The sequence below is a fragment of the Oncorhynchus masou genome, chromosome 15 (genome assembly GCF_036934945.1).
Source record: "Oncorhynchus masou masou isolate Uvic2021 chromosome 15, UVic_Omas_1.1, whole genome shotgun sequence".
Lineage (NCBI taxonomy): Eukaryota > Metazoa > Chordata > Actinopteri > Salmoniformes > Salmonidae > Oncorhynchus > Oncorhynchus masou.
In genome coordinates this window covers 53,282,618-53,301,952 of record NC_088226.1, presented here as the reverse complement: position 1 = coordinate 53,301,952, position 19,335 = coordinate 53,282,618, and the positions used below count along the sequence as shown (strand labels likewise).

The window sequence follows — 19,335 nt, the reverse complement described above, 5'->3', positions numbered from 1 at the left end:
AGCCTATTGCCCCTCAGGAAACTAACAATATTTGGAATGGGTCCTCAAATCCTCAAAAGGTTATACAGCTGCACCGTCGAGAGCATCCTGACTGGTTGCATCACTGCCTGGTACGGCAACTGCTCGGCCTCCGACTGCAAGGCACTACAGAGGGTAATGCATACAGCCTAGTACAGCACTGGGGCTAAGCTGCCTGCCATCCAGGACCTCTACAACAGGCGCTGTCAGAGGAAGGCCCTAAAAATGTTCAAAGACCCTAGTCACCCCAGTCATAGACTGTTCTCTCTGCTACCGCATGGCAAGCAGTACCGGAGCATCAAGTCTCGGACCAAAAGCCTTCTCAACAGCTTTTAACCTTAAGACTCCTCAACAGGTTTTTTATTTTTTTATTTTACCTTTATTTAACTAGGCAAGTCAGTTAAGAACAAATTCTTATTTTCAATGACGGCCATAGGAACAGTGGGTTAACTCCCTGTTCAGGAGCAGAAGGACAGATTTGTACCTTCTCAGCTCGGGGATATGAACTTGCAACCTTTCGGTTACTAGTCCAACACTCTAACCACTAGGCTACCCTGCCGCAGGTAATCAAATGGCTACTCAGACTATTTGCATGAGTGTGTGGTTTTTCCATCCAGTACTGTGACCACAGCAATATAGTCCCGTGGATGAGAAGAGGCCCCAGAGGAAGACGGGATCGAGATGATAAGGAGAGTCTGAGATAGATGGACAGATACAGTGCCTTGCGAAAGTATTCGGCCCCCTCGAACTTTGCGACCTTTTGCCACATTTCAGGCTTCAAACATAAAGATATAAAACTGTATTTTTTTGTGAAGAATCAACAACAAGGGGACACAATCATGAAGTGGAACGACATTTATTGGATATTTCAAACTTTTTTAACAAATAAAAAACTGAAAAATTGGGCGTGCAAAATTATTCAGCCCCTTTACTTTCAGTGCAGCAAACTCTCTCCAGAAGTTCAGTGAGGATCTCTGAATGATCCAATGTTAACCTAAATGACTAATGATGATAAATACAATCCACCTGTGTGTAATCAAGTCTCCGTATAAATGCACCTGCACTGTGATAGTCTCAGAGGTCCTTTAAAGGCGCAGAGAGCATCATGAAGAACAAGGAACATACCAGGCAGGTCCGAGATACTGTTGTGAAGAGGTTTAAAGCCGGATTTGGATACAAAAAGATTTCCCAAGCTTTAAACATCCCAAGGAGCACTGTGCAAGCGATAATATTGAAATGGAAGGAGTATCAGACCACTGCAAATCTACCAAGACCTGGCCATCCCTCTAAACTTTCAGCTCATACAAGGAGAAGACTGATCAGAGATGCAGCCAAGAGGCCCATGATCACTCTGGATGAACTGCAGAGATCTACAGCTGAGGTGGGAGACTCTGTCCATAGGAAAACAATCAGTCGTATATTGCACAAATCTGGCCTTTTATGGTAGAGTGGCAAGAAGAAAGCCATTTCTTAAAGATATCCATAAAAAGTGTTGTTTAAAGTTTGCCACAAGCCACCTGGGAGACACACCAAACATGTGGAAGAAGGTGCTCTGGTCAGATGAAACCAAAATTGAACTTTTTGGCAACAATGCAAAACGTTATGTTTGGCGTAAAAGCAACACAGCTCATCACTCTGAACACTCCATCCCCACTGTCAAACATGGTGGTGGCAGCATCATGGTTTGGGCCTGCTTTTCTTCAGCAGGGACAGGGACGATGGTTAAAATTGATGGGAAGATGGATGGAGCCAAATACAGGACCATTCTGGAAGAAAACCTGATGGAGTCTGCAAAAGACCTGAGACTGGGACGGAGATTTGTCTTCCAACAAGACAATGATCCAAAACATAAAGCAAAATCTACAATGGAATGGTTCAAAAATAAACATATCCAGGTGTTAGAATGGCCAAGTCAAAGTCCAGACCTGAATCCAATCGAGAATCTGTGGAAAGAACTAAAAACTGCTGTTCACAAATGCTCTCCATCCAACCTCACTGAGCTCGAGCTGTTTTGCAAGGAGGAATGGGAAAAAAATTCAGTCTCTCGATGTGCAAAACTGATAGAGACATACCCCAAGCGACTTACAGCTGTAATCGCAGCAAAAGGTGGCGCTACAAAGTATTAACTTAAGGGGGCTGAATAATTTTGCATGCCCAATTTGTCAGTTTTTGATTTGTTAAAAAAGTTTGAAATATCCAATAAATGTCGTTCCACTTCATGATTGTGTCCCACTTGTTGTTGATTCTTCACAAAAAATACAGTTTTATATCTTTATGTTTGAAGCCTGAAATGTGGCAAAAGGTCGCAAAGTTCAAGGGGGCAGAATACTTTCGCAAGGCACTGTACATACAAAGAATGACAAATAAATCACTGGTGATATCGATAGACTAAATCCCTGAACGAAAATTGATTTGTCCAAATTTGTCCAGATTAGAACAGGAAAAGACAACATAACCCACAAAAACCTACTTGCCATACATCCCCATCATGGTCCAAATTCACATTACAATAATGTGCAGCAGGAGGCCTAGTCCAAAATGTTGTCATCCTCCTGCAATGTGGTACCACAGAAATCCACAGTAGTACCAAATGCGTTGCCTGCGAAGTGACGTGTTGATGTGTTCTGTGTCCAGGTATCTTCTTGAGGTGATGGGCGACGGCCTGGCCAGCCAGATCAACAACCCAGAAGTGGACATCGACATCACCAAGCCAGACATGACTATCCGCCAGCAGATCATGCAGTTGAAGATCATGACCAACCGTCTGAGGAACGCCCTCAACGGCAATGATGTGGACTTCCAGGATGCCAGTGAGTGACGGGCGGGAGTGGAGAGGGGGAGGAGGGTTGAGAGAGGAGGGAGGAAGGGCCGAGAGTATAGTAGACATGGTGAGAGGATATGGGGTATTGGTTTTGGGGATGGGGGGTATTGGATGTGCAGGTTAGAGTTGGGAGTGTATCAGAAACATGTTGAACCGCTTGGTCTCACTGATATCCTAATTTCAATTAACCAAGGCCTTTCCTTTGTCTCCAGGTGATGACGTCAGTGGTTCAGGAAGTGGAATGTGTACAGGCGAGTCGTGTGCCCGTAATGGACCTCGTGTCATTGTGCCCAAAGCAGACAGCACCAGATACTACAATCATCCTGAGAACAAGAAGGTGAAGGGCACAGGAACCCAGACCCACCCCTCCATCCTCCTCCTCTTGCTCTCATTGGCCACACTGCTGCGCAGGCGATAATGGACTGGTGGTGCATCCAGTCGAGACTGTGTTTTGGAGTAGGGCTCTGAGATGGAATAGAAGAGAGAAAAAAGGGGGATGGGTGGGTAACTTTGCCAAATAGGAAAGGATTGTTATTGAATGAATGGACTACCTTTCATTTTAATGAGAGAAACACAAAGAAATGTCCTAATAATTTTTTCTTGTTTTGAAATATTTTAAATGTGGCAAGTAGAGCTGGTCTTTGGCTTCTTTTTATTGTTTCTATGCTTGGGTGGTGAACAAGGATGGTTCACATGCTAGATGCAATGTTTGGATGGGACAAGCTTCTTAGCGATCATGCCACTCAATGTAAAGTCAATGTGACCTTGTTGCAATGTTCTAACAATGCCAATAACTTGACAGTGATGTTGTGAGAACACTGTGAGAGACGGTTTGGTGTGTATCTTCAGTGTGCTAATCCAATGCATTTGTTTTTCTTATCAATCACAGTGACAGGGAATTTGGATCTCTCAAGTATATTAAATCAAAAATAATGGTTTCTTGTACTTGTAATATACTTGCATCAATAGCACATTAACACAGCACCATTGACAAACTTCACTTGAGAGGGTATCTGTGAAAGCAGTATAACTATATACCTGACCTCTGCTGAAGGACTGTAGAAAACCACTTTTGTCAGACTAGGCCTATAAGCCTCTCACTGGGCCTGATATTTTCATTTATCCATCTGGTCTTAAAACTTGTAAAAACCACCATTCTGTTAACAGTCAGGTGATAAAGCATAGTTCACTTAGCCAGAAACACACAGCATTTACACATGCCGAAAGAAGCCCAACACACACATGCAGATCTTTTCACAGATCTTTTTTTCAGAACAATTTCAATCATAGTGTACCAGTTGTGGCATGATGACGGAGACCTTGGTTAGTATTGTTCACTCAACACATCCTAGCGACCTGTCCAAAAAAACAAGACGGGTTCACCTTTTTGTACATATTTTCTATGTCTTATAATATAATGTAATCTATGGTCATTAACCCAAGCTTAGGGGTCTGAACCTTCCCCACCTGCCATCTACACAGTTGACTACAGCTGGATGTGGAGTGGGAATGCCTTGACTAAAACGCAGTCACATGTTCTCCAAACATTGCTGGAATGTGAGATTGTAATGAGATAAGGTGTAGTCAGTGATCTAAGTGCATTGTAGGAGCTGGCTCATGTTCCCCCCCGTCACACACAGGAGGACCATTTCAAAGTGTCTGTGTGTGTACAGTTACAAGTCTCATAGCAGAGAATACATCTGATGTAGTGGCAAATTGTGTATGTATGGCCAATGGTGATTAAATGTTGGGGTTGAATAATTTAAGACATCCAGACAGTACGTGGATGTTAGAATGGGGAAGATCTGGTGACACAGTGTCCATTAATGTAACGCAGTGTAGGTGTCAATGTACTGGTGTACGGTATGTAAGTGTGTGAATGCTTGTCTTTGACTTTGTGTAAAACTGTGTATGTGACTGTTTGACTGACTGCATATAGGCACAGTATGAATGGATGCATGTAAAATGTATGCTTTAAGACTGTGTGAATACAGCGTCTGATTACCCAGGAAAGAAGCATTGAAAATAGAGCTAAATGAAACGGAAACAATAGACTGAGAGCATGAGTACTGCTTTCCAGTCTTGTTTACCATCCCTTAAATTTGCACTGCACCTTGTTTCTCCTTCAACACAGGCCCATGAGACTGCATGTTTCTTCCTTAACCTGCTTTTCATATGGTACCCAGGCACATTCAGTAGAGAGATATTGTGTTCTTAATTTCCCTTACTTTAATTGAGGTGGGAAGAAGATCAACACAACACAGGCCCATTCCCTGTTACCTGCAGATTCTTATAGCTCTTAATTTAAACTCTTTGTGCTGTAAACCTAACACTGGGCTCCTCAGTGCAGATCCCAGGGCCCACGCATGCTGAGCAATCGATGAGCAGGCCCTCTCTCAATGCACAGAGAATCAGCACAATGGAAAATCAATGGGTGAGAAGCGCCATGTTGAAGTGCTGATTGATTTGGATACAGATACAGACTGGCTGATTACCATGCATGTGTGGTGCAGATCTGGGTACAAACACGTGTATTTGAGTAATTGTTATTTGAAGAATTTTTCTGTATATTTGAGTATTTTCAAATACACAGCCCAAAATAATTACTTTTGAGTATTTTAATGATTATTTGTAAAAACCAAATAGTTGACCAAATTGCATTTGAAAGTATTTTCCAAATACTTATTTTAAATAATATTTGAAATACCTATGTTAAAGGCATGGGAGTGTATTCGAGCCATGTATTTGAGTATTTTCACATACTTTCCAAGTATATTTCTAAATAGATTCCAATAATCAGCTACTGTTTTTTTATTTTTTATAATTTTGTCTGAATACTTTTTTTGAAATGTATTGAAAAGTAATCAAAATACCTGAAATAGTATTTGAACCCAGGTCTGGTGTGAGTGTGTTTTTATGTGTCAGGGTGTGAATGAGTTTATGTATTTGGAATAAATGGATGAAAAGAAAAACAGGGGCCCCAAGTATTTTGTGAATACGCTTAATTGTCCAACTACCGTGGGAAGCATAAGAACAATGTGACAATTTGACAAAGTGTCCAAGTTATGAAAAATAAAAAAAATACATTTGCAACAATGCCGAGGTGAAAATATGTCAACGCCCTGTCGTTTTTACCCTAGATTGTGTCAGTTACTTTAAACGTGATGACAAAGATGACTGACTGTTCTTTTTAACTGCTACTTGGGATAATAGAGTCAAGAGTCAACAGTACTAGGATGCTGTCCATACAATGTTTCATTATCATTAGTTTATCTTCCTGCACATTATCATGTCTCTCAAATCATCTGGCACACAATTTCACAAGAAATCAAATCAAGTCACCATACTCCATGTTTCTAGAGAAATTCTACTCCTAAAGTGCTTTAATATAGCAGGATCTGTCTCTGTGTAGCTGTCAGATAACGCTGTAGTTCTTTTTCAGGTTTTCAAAGTGTCTCTGAGAGTTTCTGGGCCAGGTTTTGACCCCGGCTCGTAAGTATCGTCTTTGAGTGTCTGGATCCTGAGAGCACTTGTTGCTTTTGGCTTTCAACACAGAGCTGTTTGGGTCATTGGGCTAAGCTGTGGACACAAACACAGAGCCATGCTTATTCCCAATCTCTCTGGCATCTAATGGGTCATGACTGACAGAAATAATGTCCTGCAGTGAAGATGGGGCCTTATCCTACTCTGATCCTACCCTAAACTAACCCTCTTGCCAGCTTCTCCTTGGACCTCTCAAGATGCTGATAAGTTACCTCTTGTTTGTACAGCCAAAGAATAGGGTTTTGGAAGAAACCCAGAAAATAAGGTCTGAGGTTTACACAGGCTTAGGAGATCTTGTATGTTTTGTTCATTGAGATAAATTGACGTTAACTGATGAATATTTAGTGAATTCTGGAGAATCTGTTATAAAAAAAAGCACGTAAATCACAAACGCTTCATAATTCATAAAGGTCATGTTAACGGACTGCTATTATCTCTTAGAACAAAACGTACACGATCTCCTAAGCCTGTGTTAACCTCAGACCTTGTTTTCTGTTTCTTCAAAACCCTTTTCTCATGTACATGCAATAACAATGCCTTTGCTTCCATCTAGTGACTAAAACTTATATAGCTTTAAACGTGCAATTTCCTTGTCTGAAATCTTACAGGAGCCTAATACAAGGGGTCACACCCTTGTTGTAGTTTAGTAGTTCAGCCCCCCCCTGGGTGCACGTTTGGGTTTTGCACTATCACTACACAGCTGATCCAAATAATAAAAGCTTGATAGTGAGTTGGTTATTTTTAATTAATTGGCTGTGTAGTGGGGGGGAGGGCAGGACCAACTCATCTCAGCCTTACTGTGTGTGATGTCCCAACCAGCTCCTTTCGTGCCCCCCAGCATTTCTTCCAGCTCCCTCCCTCCCTCCCTCCCTCCCAATGTGTTCCAGCTCCTCTCCCTCCCTCCCTCCCAATGTGTTCCAGCTCCCCTCCCTCCCTCCCACCCAATGTGTTCCAGCTCCTCTCAAGGATGTGCTCCCTTCCTTCCTTCCTTCCTTCCTTCCTCCCATCCAGCTGAAATTGGCAGCTCCCCGCCTTCCCATAATCGTTGCAAGCTTAGAACGCCCTTGTTACAGCAAATTAACTCTTTGTTGGAGGACAAAACCTTCTGGTTCAAAACAGCTCAGTCTGTGAACAATTGAAGGGACCAAATGAATGTAAGAGAACAGAGCAGGAACATTTCACATTGTGCCATGAAAAAGACGGATTCAGATTTACTCCTCACATATTATAACAGGGTATTCATGTACTAAATGGCTACTGAGGGATGGAGAGGGTGTGAGAGGGGAAATCCAATGGAAATAATTAAGTGGTTGGTGTTAAACACAGCGAGAGATCTCACTGAACCGTCATGGAGAGTTGGGAGAAAACCCTATACCAAGTTTAGAATGATTACATAGGGGGACTAGGGGAGGAGGAGAGAAGTAGTAGAGTGGTAACCTACTTATTTCAAACTCCCTCCCACGGTGTGCAGCAGCAGCTCTGTGATCTTTGGGCCCTCTGCCCTGGTGAGAGCTGCAGCGAAGTGCAGAGGGTATAATCCCTTTTGCTGGAACACAAGAGATGAGAGGAGATATTTGAATGTAACTTCCCACTGGAATAGACCAACCAACCGCTCTAGCCTTTTGTTACCATTAAAACCTCTTAAGGAGCGTGTGAATTTTTTCAGCTTTTTGTTAAAAATCGCACAAAATATCAACGTCCTGCTACTCATGCAAGGAATATAGTATATGCATATGACTAGTATGTGTGGATAGAAAACACTCTGAAGTTTCTAAAACTGGTTAAATCATGTCTGTGACTATAACAGAACATCTGTTGCAGGCAAAATCCCAAGGAAATCTGTTCACAAAAAACACACAAAAAATATCACTCCGCCAGTCTCTGTATTGTCTATGGCAAGAGAAAATAGATACGGTCCAGTTTACAGTTCCTACAGCTTCCGCACGATGTCGCCAGTGTTGGGAATTGGGTTGAAGTTAATCCTTGGTGAAATGAGAAATAGGCACTTCCTGTCATCGAGTACACAAGAGAAAGTTATGGAAGAGAGAAAATCGTCCATGATTTGTTGACTTGCTGCTATTGAATACAGATCGCTCCGTGATCAATTTGATCGATTTATTAACGTTTACTAATACCTAAAGTTGGATTACAAAAGTAGTTTGAAGTGTTTTGTCAAAGTTTATAGGCAACTTTTTTAATTTTAAAAAAGGATTTTTTTCCTGGATCTGACAGTCTTCATAAATTGACATTTTGGGTATACATGGACCGATTTAATCGAAAAAAAGACCCAATTGTGATGTTTATGGGACATATAGGAGTGCCAACAAAGAAGCTCGTCAAAGGTAATGAATGTTTTATATTTTATTTCTGCGTTTTGTGTAGCGCCGGCTACGCAAATTATCGTGTTTACGTCCCCTTCGTGTATTTCGGGGGGTTGCATGCTATCAGATAATAGCTTCTCATGCTTTCGCCGAAAAGCATTTTAAAAATCTGACATGTTGGCTAGATTCACAACGAGTGTAGCTTTAATTGAGTACCCTGTATGTGTGCTTTAATGAAAGTTTGAGTTTTATCGAGTACTATTACTTGTCACTCTGAAATTTCCCCTGATGTTGATCCCTGTACAGGGACTGCAGCCATAATTAAGCCATTCCAGCAACCACAGTCATATTGAAACATCAAGTCTGTGTAGTCAACTAGAGCCAGCTAGGAGTAGCCAATGTTTTGTTAGTGGGGCTAACCCAGAGTGAGAAAGAGTAAAAGAAAGGTGAGCGATAACCCACCTCTGAAGGCAGGCACTTGCTCCACACTCCAGCAGACGCCTGACAGCCTGGATGTGGCTTGCCTTGATACCAGGAAGAAGACAGGCATGGGCACACTGGAGGAGTTGGGGTCTGCTTCCCTGTCCAGTAGTAGCTTCATGGTTGTGTGCCTGCCCATGTGACTTATGTCATTCAGCACATCCCTTTCATTTGTGATATTGCTTTGGTTTTATTTAGAGGATGATTCTATTGGAATATTTTCTTCATGGTTTGCAGTTTTAGAAGTTTGGAACCACCAAAACTCTTCCTAGAGCTGGCTGCCCGGCCAATCAACGAAGAAGGGCCTTATGGAGGGAGGTGACCAAGACCCGATGGTCACTCTGACAGAGCTCCAGAGTTCCTCTGTGGAGAAGGACAACCATCTTTGCAACACTCAACCAATCAGGCCTTTATCGTAGAGTGGTCAGATGGAAGCCAGTCCTCAGTAAAAGGCACATGACTACTAGCTTGGAGTTTGCCAAAAGGCACATAATGGACTCAGACTATGAGAAACAAGATTCTCTTGTCTGATGAAACCTAGATTGAACTCTTTGGCCTGAATGCCAAGCGTCATGTCTGGTGAAGAAGCCGGATGTCTGTCACGTGGTCAGGGTTGGGGAGTAAAGGATTACATGGCTTCTTCATATATATAGTACCAGTCAAAAGTTTGGACACACCTACTCATTCTATTTTTTCTTTATTTTTTACTATTTTCTACATTGTAGAATAATAGTAAAGATGTCAAAACTATGAAATAATACATATAGAATCATGTAGTAACCAAAAAAGTGTATTTTATATATATATATATATATATATACATACATTTTAGATTCTTCAATGTAGTCACAGTTTTTCACACTCATGGCATTCTCTCAGATTTCCACCAGTCTAATGTCCATTGCTTGTGTTTCTTGGCCCAAGCAAGTCTCTTCTTCTTATTGGTGTCCTTTAGTAGTGGTTTCTTTGCAGCAATTCGACAATGAAGGCCTGATTCATGCAGTCTCCTCTGAACAGTTGATGTTGAGATGTGTCTGTTACTTGAACTCTGTGAAGCATGTATTTGGGCTACAATCTGAGGTGCAGTTAACTCTAATGAACTTATCATCTGCAGTAGAGGTAACCCTGGGTCTTCCTTTCCTGTGGCGCTCCTCATGAGAGCCAGTTTCATCATAGCACTTGATGGTTTTTGTGACTTCACTTGAAGAAACTTTCAAAGTTTTTGAAATGTTCCATCTTGACTGACCTTCGTGTCTTAAAGTATTGATGAAATGTAATTTCTCTTTGCTTATTTGAGCTGTTCTTGCCATAATATGGACTCTGTCTTTTACCAAATAGGGCTGTCTTCTGTATAGCACCCCTACTTTGTCACAACACAACTGATTGGCTCAAACGCATTAAGAAGGAAAGAAATTCCACAAATTAACTTTTAACAAGGCACACCTGTTAATTGAAATGCATTCCCAGGTGACTACCTCATGAAGCTAGTTGAGAGAATGCCAAGAGTGTGCAAAGCTGTCATTCAAGGCAAAGGGTGGCTACTTCAAACAATATCAATATAAAATATATTTTGATTTGTTAACACTTGATTCCATATGTGTTATTTCATAGTTTTGATGTCTTCATTATTATTATATGTCTTCATTATTCTTTAATGTAGAAAATTGTCAAAAATAAAGAAAAACCCTGGAATAAGTAGGTGTGTTCAAACTTTTGACTGGTACTGAATATATATAAAACTAGGCCTTTAAATCAACAACGTTTTATATCTGTCCCATGACAAAATGTGTAGAATTGCAGGAATTTTGCTTGAATACGGCCAAATCTTCTTCTAGGGCCAGGAACTTGGTTCATCCTGCCATACACTATTTTGATCTCACTCGATTTGTTCTGATTATGAGGTGGTCCCTAATGAATTTGCTATCACAAAAGGGGTCCTGGGACATAGATGTCTATGATTTGTTAAGATTTGTTCTGGTCTGGACAGGACCAAATCTGAACCAATCATAGACATCTATGTTTGTGCCAGATCAAGGCCGGTCCGGACCAGATCAAATGTGAACCAATTATAGATGTCTATGTTTGGACCAAATATAGGCCAGTCTGTCTGTTGCTGTTGAAATCAAGGCCCATCCGGACTGGGTCTAATCAGAACCAAACAATCAAACAACGTCTATGATTTTTCAGATTTGGTCCGGTATATATTGTACCAAAAATCTACGTCTGTGGACATAGATAGTTGAGGTAATATGTACGTATACGTAGGGGTAAAGATGACTATGCATAGATAATAAGCAGCGAGTAGCAGCAGTGTAAAAAAAAGTAAGGGTAGCCGTTTGATACATTTTTCAGAAGTTTTTTGGCTTAGGGTTAGAAGCCGTTGAGGAGCCTTTTGGAGCTAGAATTGGCACTCCGTGCTCTGCTTACCTTGCGGTACCAGAGAGAACCATCTATGACTTGGGTGGCTGGAGTCTTCAACAATTTCTTGGTCCTTCCTCTAATATCGCCTAGTATAGAGGTCCTGGATGGCAGGAAGATTAGCCCCAATGATGTACTGGGCCATTCGCATTACCATCTGTAGCACCTTACGGTCAGATGCCGAGCAGTTGCCATACCAGGCAGTGATGCAACTTTGGACCATGATAGTTTATTGGGATGTGGACACCAAGGAACTTAAAGCTCTCAACCCGCTCCACTACAGCCCTGTTAATGTGAATGGTGGTGTGTTTGGCCCTCCATTTCCTGTAGTCCACGATCAGCTCCTTTGTCTTGCTCAGGTTGAGGGAAATGTTGTTGTCCTGGCACCACACTGCCAGGTATCTGAGCTCCTCCCTATAGGCTGTCTCATCTTTGTCGATGATCAGGCCTACCACTGTTTGTGTCATCAGCAAACTTAATGATGGCATTGGAGTCGTGCTTGGCTACGCAGTCATGGGTGAACAGGGAGCACAGGCAGGGACTAAGCACGCACCCCCGAGGGGAACCCGTGTTGAGGATCACCGTGGAAGATTTTTGCCTACCCTTACCACCTGGGGGCGGCCCTTCAGGAAGTCCAGGATCCAGTTGCAGAGAGAGATGTTTAGTCCCAGGATCCTTAGCTTAGCAATGAGCTTTGTGGGCACTATGGTGTTTAACGCTGAGCTGTAGTCAATGAACAGCATTCTCACGTAGGTGTTCCTTTTGTCCAAGTGGGAAGGGGCAGTGTGGCGTGCCATTAAGCTTGCGTCATCTGTGGATCTGTTGGGGCCATATGTGAATTGGAGTTGGTCCAGGGTTTCCAGGAAGATGGTGTTGATGTGAGCCATGACCAGCCTTTCAAAGCACTTCATGGCTACATACGTGAGTGCTACGGGGAGGTAGTCATTTAGGCAGGTAACCTTGGCATTCTTGGGCACAGGGACTATGGTGGTCTGCATGAAACATGTAGGTACAGTGGCTTGTGAAAGTATTCAGCACCCTTGCCATTTTTCTATTTTGTTGCCCTACAACCTGGAATTAAAATGGATTTTCGGGGGGGTTGTATCATTTGACTTACACAACATGCCTACTAATTTGAAGATGCAAAATATTTTTTATTGTGAAACAAACAAGAAATAAGACAAAAAAACAGAACACTTGAACGTGCATTTACCCCCCCCCCCCAAAAGTCAATACTTCGTAGAGCCAACCTTTGCAGCAATTACAGCTGCAAGTCTCTTGGGGTATTGCTCTATAAGCTTGGCACATCTAGCCACTGGGATTTTTGTCTATTCTTCAAGGCAAAACTGCTCCAGCTCCTTCAAGTTGGATGGGTTCCGCTGGTGTGCAGCAATCTTTAAGTCATACCACAGATTTTCAATTGGATTGAGGTCTGGGCTTTGACTAGGCCATTCCAAGACATTTTAATGTTTCTCCTTTAACCACTTGAGTGTTGCTTTAGCAGTATGCTTAGGGTCATTGTCCTGCTGGAAGGTGAAAATTCACCCGTCTCAAATCTCTGGAAGACTGAAACAGGTTTCTCACAACGCCATCCATCATTCCTTCAATTCTCACCAGTTTCAAAGTCCCTGCCAATGAAAAACATCCCCACAGCATGATGCTGCCACCACAATGCTTCTCTGTGGGGATGGTGTTCTCAGGGTGATGAGATGTGTTGGGTTTGTGCCAGACATAGCGTTTTCCTTGTTGGCCAAAAAGTTACATTTAACCAGAGTACCTTCTTCCATATGATTGGGGAGTCTCCCACATGTCTTTTGGCGATCACCAAACGAGTTTGATTATTTTTTTCTTCAAGCAATGGCTTTTTTTCTGGTCACTCTTCCATAAAGCCCAGCTCTGTGCAGTGTACGGCTTAAAGTGGTCCTATTGACAGATACTCCAATCTCCGCTGTGGAGCTTTGCAGCTCCTTCAGGGTTATAACCCAACCCTGATCTGTACTTCTCCACAACTTTGTCCCTGACCTGTTTGGAGAGCCCCTTGGTCTTCATGGTTCCGCTTGCTTGGTGGTGCCCCTTGCTTAGTGGTGTTGCAGACTCTGGGGCCTTTCAGAACAGGTGTATATACTAAGATCATGTGACAGATCATGTGACACTTAGATTGCCAACAGGTGGAGTTTATTTAACTAATTATGTACTTTTGAAGGTAATTGGTTGCACCAGATCTTATTTAGGGGCTTCATAGCAAAGGGGGTGAATACATATGCACGCACCACTTTTCCGTTTGAAAGTTTTTTATTTCACTTCCCCAAATTGGACTATTTTGGTTATGTCCATTACATGAAATCCAAATAAAAATCTATTTAAATTACAGGTTGTAATGCAACAAAATAGGAAAAACGCCAAGGGGGATGAATATTTTTGCAAGGCACTGTAGTTAGAGGATGCAGGTCTCCAGGGAATGTTTCAAATACTCCTTGAAAACCGAGGTGGTTTCTTTTATTGGGCCACTGCTCCCAGAAGTGTTGCTGTTTACCCTTTATATCCTGGATCATGCAAACGTTTAGGCCTGCTACTACTTTTCCAATAAAGTGTTTTTCTATGAATTACAGCTGCCAACACATTTTAAAATATAATGTGACATTGAGAGAATAATTATGTATCTGATTTGATCTTGTTTGTAGGTCCAGCCTGAATAATGCAGAGTAACAAGGATTCTACTTTTTGCGTAAGTTCCAAGTCAATCAGAGCAGAACCTGTGTGTGTGTGTGTGTGTGTGTGTGTGTGTGTGTGTGTGTGTGTGTGTGTGTGTGTGTGTGTGTGTGTGTGTGTGTGTGTGTGCATGCTCTTTTTCATGCTCATATGCCACCTTTTCATGCACATCTGTAAGGATATTCTTTACCTAAACCCCATCTTCACTTGAGCCCACATTCATGTAGGTTGGCTTGAATTAGTGCATAGTGTCTCAGGTATACATGTAAACTGAACTGCAACGTGGAATACGTGTCAGTGCGGTGGTGCTGGCTTTTTGTTGTCCAATGTCAACAGATGACTTGTTTTTTCAAATGATGGTCTACATTTCACAGTATGTTCTTTTTGAGTTGGTCCATGAACTCCAAAAGGGTCAACAAATATTAACTTTAACAGGACAATGTCCTCCACAGACTTGCTGTTCAAATACACCACCAGTGTAATTTAGTTTCATCATTATATTACGGATGCTGAGATGAGAGTGAAATCACCAGAAAGTAGGTGATATAGAGAGTATTAGTAAGATAGTTACTGAAAGAGAATAATGCTGCTCAGAAGCATCACTTCTTGCCTCCCATCTTCAGCAACCATAGACAACCTGTTCTCAGTTGCCAGGGCAGGCAGCTTGATTCCTGATATCTCTCTGGATGACACACTGCAAAGCTTCCTATCCCTGGACTCAAGTGCTGCTCTCGAACAACATTATGCAGGCATTCAGCAACACTTGTCTGCTGAACAACTCACTGTTTTCAACCAGGACCTGACGTCTTTATTGAGAGGGAACACAAATGTGGCCTTGGGGGGTGTGGGTGTTGTGGCACTAGCCCTGTCTCTACTCTTTGATGTCTTAGCCCACAAGGCAAAAAGGCATGGGAACAGCAAGAATGCTATGGACCCTACCAAAATGATCTTTGGAATCGGCAATTCCTCAAGAATTGGGTCCCTCATCAGTGAATACCTGAAGCTGGTCCCTGAGATAGCCAATGACATGAACAAGATGGCAGAGGTGACAGAGCTCTATGACCAGTACCTGAAGTATGAGCTGATTGACCATTTTGAGAGGATGACGAACAAGAAACGCATGGGGTCAGTGGCCATGAAACAGTGGCTGTGTGGGGCTTCTTTCCACCTGCACATGAGGATCCATGAGATCCGATTGGGCTCCGTTCCACGAGGCTCAGCAGAAGCACTGCGTCTCTCCTACAAGACTGCGTTCACAAGCCTGGTCAAGCTCTATACAGCCCACCTACGCAAAAATATCCAGGAGATACCACCAGAGCCAGGAGCCAACAGCATGCCAGGGCTCCTGGTCGTTGAGCCCCACAAGAACGTCACACACAGAGTTCAACACAGTCCCTGTGAGTCCAAGGTCATTGGAGACGCTCTGCTGACCCGGATCATTGCTGCTCAGGAGATTGAAGAGAGCAAAGACTTCTTTCTGCAGTCTGAACATGACTTTTATAAACTGATCAACCAACGGGAAGGTTTTGAATTGCAGAAAAGTAATTCATAGCCAAAAAGAACAGTCAATCATGACTGTAATTAAGGTGATTTAATGTTAGCTGCAATCTGGAAAGTAATGGAATAAGTTCATTTAAAGGGTGTAGTGGTAGTTTCAAAGGTAGCGGTGAATTTTATATTTTGGGATGGCTAGATAAAGAATGCATTGTGTAACCAGACGCTGAGTCTGTGTCAGCATAAATGTATGCTGTTTGTGTCTGAAGTCAGCATCAGTCAATGACCTGATTTTTCATTGGCGGAAAGATTTGCCGACATCTAATAACCCTAGATTCCCCTGTGTGGTTATTAGATGTTTGTCCTAGCCGGGACAATGTCCTTCAGACTCTGAGCCCATCATGTGTTTAAATAAACAGGCAGTATTCAACAAAGTCTTAGGAAAGAGGAGCGTGTTAGACAGACAGCACAGCCCAAACATGGGTAACAAAGCATGCAGTCCATCTTCAGAAACTATAAACTGTCTGTTTGAGGTAGCCAGCCATGCAGGCATCGTTCCTGACATCTCCCTGGACAGAACCCTCACCAACTTCCTATCCCGCAACTCCACTGCTGCTCTGGAACATCAATATGCAGCCATCCAGCAGAACATGTCGGCTGAGCAACTAACAGCCTTTAACCAGGATCTGACGTCTGCATTTGGAGGGAGCACCAAGGTGAGCCTGGGAGGTCTGGGTATTGTGGCGCTGGCGCTGTCACTGCTCTTTGAGGTCTTAACTCACCAGATCCATGAGCAAAGGTCATACATAGACCCCATAAGGAGGATCTTTGGAGCGGATTACTCTTCAGAAATCGGCCCTATTGTCAGTGAGTACCTAAAGCAAGTTCCTGGTATAGCCAATGATAAGAAGAGGATGGCAGAGCTCCTCAAACATTATGACCAGAAGCTTAAACAGGAACTGGATAACTTCTATTCAAAGTTGGTCACAGAGAGTAGCATGAGCTCCGCTGGCGTGAAACAGTGGCTGAACGGGGCAGCGTTCCACATGCACATGCGGATCCATTGGTTCCGTCTAACTGCCTTACCAGAAGGCCCTGTAGATGTACTGAACCAGTACTATCAACTCAGTATCCCTGGCTTGATAAAGACTTATACAGAGTTCCTACAGAGAAATATTCAGGAGACCCCCTCGTTGACAAAATCCAACGGCATGTCTGGGCTCCTGGTCATTGAACCCTACAGGAACGTCACACACAGAGTTCAACACAGGCCCTGTGAATCCAAGGTCATTGAAGACTTTCTGCTGGCCCGGATCATTGCTGCTCAGGACATTGAGCAGAGTAAATACTTCTTTCTGCATACTGAAAGTGACTTTGATGATCTGTTCAAGCAACGGGGAGATTTTGAGCTGAAGAAATGAATGAATAAAATCCTATTTATCTGCATAATGCACAGTGGTAGAAATAATGATGTTTACTCTTATAGTTGGCTTATTACCTGTAATTAATGTCTACTCATGTTACAAACACAAAAAAATATTTGATTACCACATAATAAAGTTACAAAAATTGAGACAAACCAGCATTCATAATGTTCTGTAGCCGGGCAATAACAAGACTAGCAAATACACTGAGTTTCTCACTAAGTCAAGGCGTGTAGTGTATTTAACATTAATTGAACTAGGCAAGTCAGTTAAGAACCAATTCTTATTTTACCGTGACGGCCTACCCCGGCCTAACCCAAACCCGGATGACGCGGGGCCAATTGTACCGCCCTATGTGCGCCATACAGGGTTCCTATTTAAAGGGGGTCCTGTGTAAAAAGGGGTTGTTGTGTGAGGATATTGTTGTGATTGGATATTGGAGGGTTCTGAAGAGGAAGGGTATTAGGAGAGGACCTCTGACAGGTTCATTGATAAGGTTGTAGAGTTTTAGAACTGTGGTATAGTATTAATGCGCTGACCAATCTCATGCATCTGTTTCATACATGGCTTCTGTTCCTGTGTCTTCTGTTCCACTGGTTAGCTACCACTGGATAGCACATATCAATTGTGTGTGTGTGTGTGTGTGTGTGTGCGCAGGGTTGCGGTACGTGCATGTGCGTGTGTCTGTGTAGGTGATGCATCACTGTGCCTTTATGTGCAGCTGTGTGTAGGATTGGGCGCAGAAATGTTTTTCAACACTATCTGGTTGCTACCATCTAAAGGTCAGCCAGCTCCACAGAGTCGGCACAGGGCTGTAGTTGAAAGTAGAGCAGGTGAGCGGAGCTGCTGTATTGATAAGAGAGGATCAGGCTCCGTCAGCAGGCCCTGTGTACATCAGTGTCCCTGGGGAGGGGAGGAGGTGCAGGGAGTATGCCACTCGTTGAAGCAGGACCCTCGTAATGGGGAGGCAGGGCGTAGGGGAGGGGGCGGGAAGGCGAGGCAGGCAGGCTGGGGGAGGAAATAGGCATGGGGTGGGTTGGTGTGGGCAGCCAGCAAAGGGCAGAGAACAGCGGGATGTGAGAGGACAGAGCACAGCGGGGTGTGAGGGGGCAGAGAGCAGCGATGTGTCAGGGGTTAGAGCACAGCGGGGTGTGAGAGGACAGAGCACAGCGGGGTGTGAGGGGGCAGAGCACAGTGGGGTGTGAGGGGGCCGAGAACAGTGGGGTTTGAGGGGGCAGAGAACAGTGGGGTGTGAGGGGGCAGAGAACAGTGGGGTGTGAGGGGGCAGAGCACAGCGGGGTGTGAATGGTTAGAGCACAGCGGGGTGTGAGGGGGCAGAGCACAGTGGAGTGTGAGGGGGCAGAGAACAGTGGAGTGTGAGGGGGCAGAGAACAGCGGAGTGTGAGGGGGCAGAGAACAGCGATGTGTGAGGGGGCAGAGCACAGCGGGGTGTGAGGGCGCAGAGCACAGCGGGGTGTGAGGGGGCTGAGCACAGCGGGGTGTGAGGGGGCCGAGCACAGCGGGGTGTGAGGGGGCAGAGAACAGTGGGGTGTGAGGGGTTAGTGCACAGCGGGGTGTGAGGGGGCCAAGCACAGCGGGATGTGAGAGGGCAGAGAACAGCGGGATGTGAGAGGACAGAGCACAGCGGGATGTGAGAGGACAGAGCACAGCGGGGTGTGAGGGGGCAGAGTGTGAGGGGGTGTGAGGGGGCAGAGAGCAGCGATGTGTCAGGGGTTAGAGCACAGCGGGGTGTGAGAGGACAGAGCACAGCGGGGTGTGAGGGGGCAGAGCACAGTGGGGTGTGAGGGGTCCGAGAACAGTGGGGTGTGAGGGGGCAGAGCACAGCGGGGTGTGAGGGGGCAGAGAGCAGCGATGTGTCAGGGGTCAGAGAACAGCGGGATGTGAGAGGACAGAGCACAGCGGGATGTGAGAGGACAGAGCACAGCGGGGTGTGAGGGGGCAGAGCACAGTGGGGTGTGAGGGGGCAGAGAACAGTGGGGTGTGAGGGGGCAGAGCACAGTGGAGTGTGAGGGGGCAGAGAACAGCGATGTGTGAGTGGTTAGAGCACAGCGGGGTGTGAGGGGGCAGAGAACAGCGGGATGTGAGG

General features: G+C 44.1%; 1 protein-coding gene and 1 long non-coding RNA gene across 2 annotated transcripts in view; one reads left to right on the top strand and one right to left on the bottom strand.

Moving 5' to 3' along the window:
- Positions 1–3,774, top strand: part of LOC135556436 (glypican-1-like) — a 59,289-nt gene extending 55,515 nt beyond the window's left edge. The window contains exons 8-9 of the mRNA XM_064989643.1: positions 2,653–2,828; positions 3,052–3,774. Coding sequence (XP_064845715.1) covers positions 2,653–2,828; positions 3,052–3,257 — 382 coding nt within the window. The 3' untranslated portion in view covers positions 3,258–3,774. The remainder of the gene's footprint in view (positions 1–2,652; positions 2,829–3,051) is intronic.
- LOC135556437 (uncharacterized) lies at positions 3,216–12,318 on the bottom strand. Its single transcript, XR_010457996.1, has 3 exons — positions 11,611–12,318; positions 7,824–7,928; positions 3,216–3,303 (listed from the first exon to the last, which is right to left on the bottom strand). It is a non-coding gene; the product is annotated as an uncharacterized LOC135556437 (long non-coding RNA).
- Positions 12,319–19,335: the final 7,017 nt, after the last annotated feature.